Source organism: Nicotiana tabacum, chromosome 1 (assembly GCF_000715075.1).
Source record: "Nicotiana tabacum cultivar K326 chromosome 1, ASM71507v2, whole genome shotgun sequence".
NCBI classification, from domain to species: domain Eukaryota; kingdom Viridiplantae; phylum Streptophyta; class Magnoliopsida; order Solanales; family Solanaceae; genus Nicotiana; species Nicotiana tabacum.
This window is the reverse complement of record NC_134080.1, coordinates 65,019,114-65,028,158: the sequence shown is the minus strand read 5'-3', so window position 1 is coordinate 65,028,158 and position 9,045 is coordinate 65,019,114. Positions and strand designations below refer to the sequence as shown.

The following is a 9,045-nucleotide window of genomic DNA, read 5'->3' as shown; positions in this document are numbered from 1 at the left end:
TTGGACGGTATTTTGATGGTCATTTTAATATACCGACCAAAGTTGGTCGAAAATTATCGACCAACGTTGGTCGGTCAATTAAATTCAAAAAAATATTGCAAAAAAAGCTGATCAAAGTTGGCCGGTATTTTAATTATGTAATCAAAAGATTCACCATCTGGGAATCGAACCGGAGTGTATACTGTGGCAGGATACTATTCTACGACTTGACCATTCGTGCATTTTGTTTTAATATTATCTTATTTTTTATTTATACTCTTTCATTGTATTTTCGCATGAAAATAACCGACCAAAGTTGGTCAGTCTTATTAAAAAATAAAATTACCGATCAAAGTTGGTTGGTTTTTTAAAATGACCGGCCGAATTTACCGACCAAAGTTGGTCGGTTTTCTTGAAAAATAAATTTTGCGGGACTCAAAAATAGTTTCCCGTATTTTTGCGCCAAAGAAAACCGACCAAAGATGGTCGGTTTCGTAAAAAAAAATATATATTTTGAAAAACCGACCAAAGGTTTTTTGACCGATCAAAGTTGGTCGATTTTTCTTGATCGGTTTTTGCCGAATTTCTAGTAGTGTAGTAGAATCCCTTAAGTTTCTTTCCACAAAAGTTCCATTGAAACCATATGGCACAATGGTAGGTAAATTGATTATGGCAACTGGTTTTCTTGTGAAAATTTTGGCATCAATCACATAAACCTGAAATACACTGTCAAGATGTAGTTACAAACATATTGTAGTAATTATTAGCCAGCTTTAGTCATTTATATCTGTAGGTGAAGAAGACTTGCCTGAGAGACACATCAGTTTCTTTATATGTGACAATCCAACCATCATCGTCTTCGAGACTTCCAGGTTTAGCATCTCCTAATTTGACAGAAGATGAGAGTGTAGCTTTGGGTCTATGTAAGCTGCAACTCTCTGGAAAATCTAGTCCATAGCTGCAATTAGCCATCTTAATATGTCTATTAGTGTTTATGTATTTTTCAATGTGTATAGACAACAGATAACTCGTGAAGTACGATATCTTCTGTTGAACTCGTCATACTATTTGTTAAAGTCTAGTTAGTGCATGTCTTTATTTTTAGAATTGAATATTCCTCCCATGTCGCATATATATTACAACTTGCTGCTTTGTTGATTCGATATTGAAGGGCAATATTTCTTTTCAAATTTTACCCCTAGTAAATTATTTCCCCAGATGGTTTCCAGGAAAAAGCACAATCGTGAATAAATGCAGGGGCAGATTGAAATTCTTTTTCAAAATCAACATCATTGTCTCATACATTTTCCCCGGATGTTGTCATTGCAATGTAACTGGGGAATATGCTAAAATGACATTCCACACCGGAGCCATTTGATTAATAGCCAAAATCATCAATTTACAACGGCGAGGACATCTTCCATATTAAAATTTTGGCAGGGAATACCCAACAAGAAGGAATCATAGGACTTGCAAACTTAACCCAACTTGGATGAGTCACTTTGGACTTGTGATTGCAAGCTTCTCCGGAGAAAATCGGACAACTTTCCAGTGGCAGCACGTCCTCGCTCCAAACAGCGAATGTAGTCATCAACTGAATACAGGAAAATTCTTAGGCATAATTGTAGATCAACTCACTCTTTAAGGAACAAAAGCCAAATTGCAATGTGAAAATGCGAGGGTCATATGGCAGGGAGGGTGACATATATAAGAGGAGGTTAGGGGGAAGCAAAATATGTCTCTCGGCTAAATTCAAATTTAGCAGAAGATCTGATGCTGCTTCTAAGTTCCATGAGATCTCCCAATCAAAGCAACTTTACAGTATTAATTCCATTTATTGACTCTGCAATCAAACTACAACTACAAACTTTTTGACAAGTAAACTACAACTACAAACTACAACCGTTTCCATTACAACCTCACTCCTCCCCCCCCCCCCCCACCCACCCCTTTTTTTTTCCAAAAATAACAATGGTGTCTGGACCAACTTGTGTGTAACTTGACTATTCTCCGGGTACCAGTATCCTTCCACCAGTACAGCCACCAAATAACTTTCTCCCACCAGGACTTAAATCACCTATCTTTCTTGCTTAATTCGAACATTGGCCTCCCGCTGTCTTAATTCCAACTCCATAGACCGCTACACTATATCCTTCGGTCTATTTAAGTCATATTCATATATTTTCAACTTATTTCATTTTATGTTTATGCTTTCAATACTTACGGAGAAAGGCTAACCCTCCAAAATAAAACTGGAGTTAGAGTGGTGCTGCACAACAGAATTATCCACAACCCCAAAAAAAATAGAGTAGCGCTGCACTATAATGCTGTAATAATCAACCATAACAAGCATATGTTCAGATAAAAAACGTTCTGGTTTGGGTGAGTCTTCTATTCGACCTAAGCTCCTGCTGGACAATATACTTCCATGGCTCTTTATAACTGAACTTTATCCTATTTCTCCTACTTCGAATCAAAATTGAATTGATTTATTGCAAGTTCAGCTTAGTGCAAGCGAGAAGTGAAGCTTGTTAATATTGGTCAATGAAAATGCTAAGTTAAAAATAATCTTTTTGTCATTAAAAGTAGTTTTGGCTTTACACATAAGCTGTGGAGAAGGATAAGCAGAGCATGTTGATATCTCCATAATGAAAATCTAACATGTTACAGAAAGAAATGTTGATACATTGTTTCAACCAAGGGGATTTAAGAAAAAAATTGAGGAGATGTGAGCCGAAACCCAAGGTGTTTCTATTTAAACGTGTAATCAGAAAGAACAAATCCCGTGTCAACCAAGACAAGAAATTCGCTAATGGTATCACTCGAGAGTCATGATGATGCAGAGCTACAAGATATTGCTATTTTAAATGCAACCACACTACAAACTCCCAAACTTATGTTTGTATCAATAGTGAACCACAAAACTAAGAGCAATGGTAAAACATCATGCTGAAAGTAAACAGCTAAAATGCATCTCTGTTGAAGAGATGAATCATAAAGAAACCAGACAAATAACTATCCACTAGAGACAAACTGCATCAACAAACTGCTGACAAACCTCTCAGCATTGACAAATTTACAGTAAGAACCACAAGCCCCAACCGAAACCCAGAATTTCAGAACCAGGCAGAATAACAAAGAACTGTGAGGTAATGAAGCTCCAATCAAACATAATAAAAGCATAGTGCTACCAGGCAGAATAACAAAGAACTGTGAGGTAATGAAGCTCCAATCAAACATAATAAAAGTATAGTGCTAAGCAAAGAGTGCTTATTTCCGGGCATATAAGCACATACTGATACAACTTTGATGCTATAACAATCACAACAGTAAAAAGAACTTATACGAAATATTATTATAAATGACAATAGGAATGTAACTACATAGATTCCGATCTTACCTGACATTACACCGTGTGTAAAAGATGTTATAAGTCCATGTTCCATGGGTTCACCTCTCACTTTCAATGATTCTTCAGGAAGCACAGATAATGTCGAGTTAGGAAAAACTAGATATACAAACGCCTTCATTTTCTGTTATCATCAGGAAAGAAAATTATACACCAGTATTATTATATGAGTACGAGATCGTTAAGAATACCAAAAAAAGCTTAATGAATTACATAAAAGACTAAACGGAGACAACCTGCTCTTCTAGCTTGCTAGGGTCCAGTAGAATATGTCCACTCTCTGCTAGACTACAACATATTGCAACTACAAAAAACAATAACCCTCCATCATTTCATCTTTCCTCATACTGAAGCATTAAGTAAATCATCAAATAATTATGCTTCATCACAATATGCACATGGAAGATTAATACCAGCAAGGTGCTTCAAAGGAATCCCAGCATCCACAAGGGCAGCACATACTGCATTTATGGCACATGGAAGAAGCTTAAGAAAAGTGCAGTCAAGGAAGTTTCCTGACTGACGAATCAAAGTTGAAGAATGATCTTAACTTCAGTAATATGCAGAATTTAAACATCACACGATAGACGAGACATAGGCAGTCTTTAAAAAGATAGGTCATTTTGCGGAGTTTCTTCAAAATAAATTTTTCGTTGTTACATAATATTCTCCTTATTAGAAGTCACTTCCTGAAAATTTTAACATTCTTGATATTACGAAAGTCAAAATGAGACCATAAAGAGAGTTAGGACTTCTGGCGGGTAGGTATACCTTGTCCTCACGCTTACCCTTCTTTCAAGGGCGTCACAAAATAGGTCCCCAAACTATAAGATACCAACTGTCCTAAAAAAATGAATGACTCCTGAAAATATAGCCAGCACTCTAATCTAGAAGCAAGATTCTTGGAGCACTATACTGAAAAGTGAATTCTGAAAATCTAGTAGGAACCAAATAAGGGATGATTATAACATAATTACAATTCAAAGTGCAAGATAAATAAATACACAAGTATAGAATATCAGGCCCTTATGACAGCAGAATTACTCTAAGTAGTCTGGGATAAATTAGCGGTGTGTTCATTCACTTATTTATTTGATGGTTTGATCGTTTATTCAAATTGGTGAGAGCTCTTTTCCCATCATCCCTGAGCACTCTCAGATATCAGAATGTAAATCGTCCAAACTGTAGCAAGAGAAGGTGTTTAATAACTAAGGATACAGCTCCATCATCGTTGACAACCTGCATAAAACTTAACTACTTCAGTTTGATTGGAGCTATCATTATGATCAAACAAATATATATACACTTTGCAAACAAAAAGAAAAGAGCTAACAAAATGACAATGCATAGAAATACCTAAAAGACCAAACCTACTTTTCTGTCAGGAAGTTGCAACAGCACATTGATATTACGATTTTCAGATGACACATAACCACCCAACTAAGATGTCAAAACCTCAACACAACTGTCTTAGATGGGCATAAACGTAATGTTCATCAATGCGTACCCTGCATTCCAATATCATAGCACACTGATGCGAATAATTTTTAGCCCCCAAATAAAGTGGCTAGAACTTGCACTTCAGCTTTCATACTTAATAGACTAAATGATGAAACAAAGTGAAAAGGAAGATAAATAAACAAGTAATAATATGCATACCGTCTATGTTGCCCAATAGTCTCTAATCCTTCAAAAGTGAAACAGAGGGATTTTAAGAGGTCCTACTGCAGGCCTGGGCTCTAAGTGACTGCAACATAACCATTGTCGTCTAAGTTACTATGTCTTCATCTAAGTACCATATCCTCTTTATATGCATTGTACTACGCTCTTTGAATCAGATCACAGCCTAATATGCTTTGAGTTAATTGTATGGTGTTGGTCCCTTGTAAAGAGGGGATATCCTATGCCTGTTTCTCTACATTTATCCTACGGCCTCTCTCTTCCTATTTTCCTATTACTGTTCTTCTCTTTAGACAACTGTAACTGCTACAATGAACATCTTTCTACTTTGCTTTCCCTTCTGCCTCGAAATTTCTGATTTACATGGTACGTTCTTTATCTTCTTAAGCTTGTTAGTGTTCACACAGAACAACAGGCTTCTGTTTTCTTAACTTTGAAAATTTTCAGTGGAATATTGAGCAGTATTTTCATATAAGCCTGCATAAAAACTATCCAACATTTTCTTGGGAGTACAATGAGTGATGCTGAGAACACTAAAGTAGCTTTGTTCAGTGAATTAGGAAACAAGACCATCAGCATGGAATGTTGCTCCTCTAGCTCTTATATAAGTAGTTTGGAAGGCGAGAAATAGAAAGGCGTTCGAAGGGGTAGAGAAAGATCCTGTTTATTTGGGGAATAGCTTGATGTCTCTAGTTTCCTTTTGGTGCACCCTTGAGTTTCCAGTTTGCATATAGTTGACTTTAGTAGAGACCCATGTCTTCTTGTAAGGGGCTCTACTTTCTGGTATATTACTTGTATACCAGAACTTCCCCAATAAAAACAAAATTATTCCCCTTATAAGAAGAGACTGTCCAAAATTTCATTACTGCCCTAGAAAATTTTTTACCTTCTGACTTCCTTCAAGAACTACAATCTTTGTAAACATGTAGGAGTTGTAAGTTATGGGGTGTTAATTACTTTTCCATTCAAGAACAAATTCAAGTTCTCTATCCAGACTACAGCTACAGTACAAAGCTAACAACTCGTCCACCACCAACACGAAGAGTTAAACCCATATATATAGCAGCAACAACAACAAACAACTCCATCCTTAGCTAGTCGGAGTCAGCTATAAGAATACTCACTATCCATCTTGCTCCATTTGAACCAGTTTCATTCTACTGTTAAATAGTTTAGGTTGTCTTACACTATAAGTTCTTTACATTTTCTAGTGACATACAAATCTCTAACAGTTACGCAACTGGCAAAACCACGAAGTAATCATCTTAATTGTTGCAGGCAAGGTTAACAAATGCCTATGGAATGAACTTCCTCTTAACTTTTAGACTGTCTCACCTGAATGATAATTGACGTGGTGGTATTTGGATGAACATTCAAAACACAAATGCTTTGCACAGTCCTCTTCAAAATCATCTCATACTCCTTCTCCGCTTTACCTAAACACAAAGTGAACTTTTGAGATTACGAAAGGAGAATCTTCTATTGCGATCATGCCCCATTATTACATCCCAATCAAATACCAAGGAGGTCTCTAAAACCAATATTACAATCATCAGATATATAATGCAAGAAAAGAGATACACACCGAACGATTTGTGAATGAAAATATCAAATACTGCAATTTGCCTTTTCATCAATTAGTAACAAGACGTGCATGAAAAAGGCCAATTTAAAAAGTTCAAATAGCAGTAGTGTCAAGCATCTGTAGTAACTTCGGCTGTGTGTTCTCTGCAAGAAGAAACTATTCTGAACATAAACTTTGATCAGATACCAAGCACCTTGGAAATAATGAACTGCATTTTGGGGAACTCACCAATCTGCCCCGTTTTTGGCTTCCAAATGACTTCAAAGCAGGCCTTTTCCGGGTTCTCGTTCTTCTTTGTTCCAGCCTTTGGTCCATAAACAGCGGCAAGAACTTTTGTCTCCCCTATACAAGTATAAACCCATCTCAAGACTTCTATGAAATCCAACTTCAAATGAAAATATAACATAAGGCAATTCCAAGAACACAAGAGTAATATTAACCATGAGAGAAGTACAAAAGTGTTACAAAATCTCATCAAATCAGTTTTAAATGAGCAAAAATTAGCTAGCTCTCAACCACAACGAGAAATTGTTACACCATTAGAATCTTTGTAACTCCCTGCATCCCACTTTTAGAGTGGTAAATTAACTTTCAGAGAACAAAATTGACCACATCCTGATAGTAATATTTCACGTGAAGAATAACTTGTTTCAAAGTCGACAGTTAATTATTCAGAAAGGAATACTAAATTTTCCACCACAAGTAAACGAAGAGAAATTAGAACTGTAGTTCAAAATGTATCAAGAGTTGAAAGGGTAGATATAAAATACCTTGAGACCAACTGGCAGAGCCATGAGCCCGATTAAGAACGTTACGAGTGCAAGCCAACGGTCTCAATTGGTTCGCTGTTCGCCCATCCTTCCTATCTGTTTCCATTGTTCTGTAAGCGCAACAACGCTCTCTCTCTTCAGGGTTTTAGTTAGGGCTTATGGGGTTGCAAGTTAGGAAGAAAAAGAAGGGGAAAAATTAAAATTACACTGCAGCCCCTGTTATTTTTTTTTTCTTTTAAAACTTTTCGCGCTTTACCAATACATATGTGATAGAACATCTGGTGAAAATAAAATTCAGTACTATAGTATTTTGCATGTGATAAAAGTAATAAACTTAGCCATTTGGGCACCAAATATTAGCTCAATATTTAAGATGTACACGAAATATTGTAATAATGGATTGAAAATACTTCAATTCAAATAATTATTTCATTCACAAAACTTTAAATTTAACAAACAAACAAAAATCCAAATACACTTCATACACAAACACAAAGCATCCAATTACTCACTTTCCGCTACAATTTTAAACACCTTTTTTTTCAACTTCAAGTAAATATTCTTCAAAAAGAAGTAAGGCCTCATTTGTTTTAATTAAAATTAAGACGTTTGAATCTGTTAAACTGAGAGTTTAACCGGATTTGATGAAGCTATGGTTAGAATTTTTAGAGAGAAGTGAGAGCAAAAACGAATGAGAGAATTTGTGTATTGAAAATTATACCAAAAGTTGTCCAGAAAGTTCTCTAAGGCCTATTTATAGAGTGTGCCTATTATTACAAAGAATACAAAATCGGGTCAAAATAAATAAAGAGAATGGGCATGTCGCCCAACTAGCTAAACTATCTGCAGCCCAAGATGTCCAATTGTTATGTAACTCCAACACCCCCCTCAAGTGAGAGGGTGGGCACACTCCCAACTTGCTCGATAAGGTATAATTTTGCAAACCTGTTAAGGACTTAATAAAAATATCAGTCATTTGAGAAGAAGTAGGAACATGAGACAAGGAAATGAGCCCATCAGATAACTTGGTAATAATAAAGTGATAATCAACTTCGATATGTTTAGTACACTCATGAAATATAGAATTTTTGGCTATGTGAATTGCATCCTGGCTGTCGCATAACAGAGGAACTGGAGTAGCAAAAAGGACACCCAGATTAGCCAATAACCTCACAACCCAAGCCAATTCTGCAACCACCTTACTTATGGCTCTGTATTCTGCTTCAGCAGAGGATAAAAAAATAATAGGCTGCTTCTTAGACTTTCAACTAATGAGGTTGCCCCCTAAATGCATACAAAATCCAGTAACAGACCTCCTAGAGGCTAGGCATGCAGCCCAATCACTATCACAGCTAGCAAACAAAGAGAAATCAGATGAGTTATTGAGAAACGCCCCCATGATCAAGAGTACCCTTCAAGTACCTCAAAACGTGTAAGGTAGTGTTATGACCCAAACCGATGGGCCGCAACTGGCACACGATACCTTACTCAACCGAGTACCAACGTAATGTATCTTTCATATCATTCTATCATAGGTAAATGAACCGGAGTAGAGCATGAGGGAATACAAACTTATACATATGAAGTACGGGCATTTAAGACCAAAATATCCACTCGTGTAC

General features: G+C 36.4%; 1 protein-coding gene across 1 annotated transcript; it reads right to left on the bottom strand.

The window, feature by feature from the left end:
- Positions 1–1,223: 1,223 nt before the first annotated feature.
- LOC107793734 (exosome complex exonuclease RRP46 homolog) lies at positions 1,224–7,591 on the bottom strand. Its single transcript, XM_016616145.2, has 8 exons — positions 7,424–7,591; positions 6,882–6,995; positions 6,404–6,504; positions 4,607–4,627; positions 3,802–3,874; positions 3,625–3,692; positions 3,380–3,512; positions 1,224–1,573 (listed from the first exon to the last, which is right to left on the bottom strand). The coding sequence occupies exons 1-8, from the start codon at positions 7,527–7,529 to the stop codon at positions 1,458–1,460; spliced, it is 732 nt and encodes a 243-aa protein (XP_016471631.1). The 5' UTR covers positions 7,530–7,591; the 3' UTR covers positions 1,224–1,457.
- Positions 7,592–9,045: the final 1,454 nt, after the last annotated feature.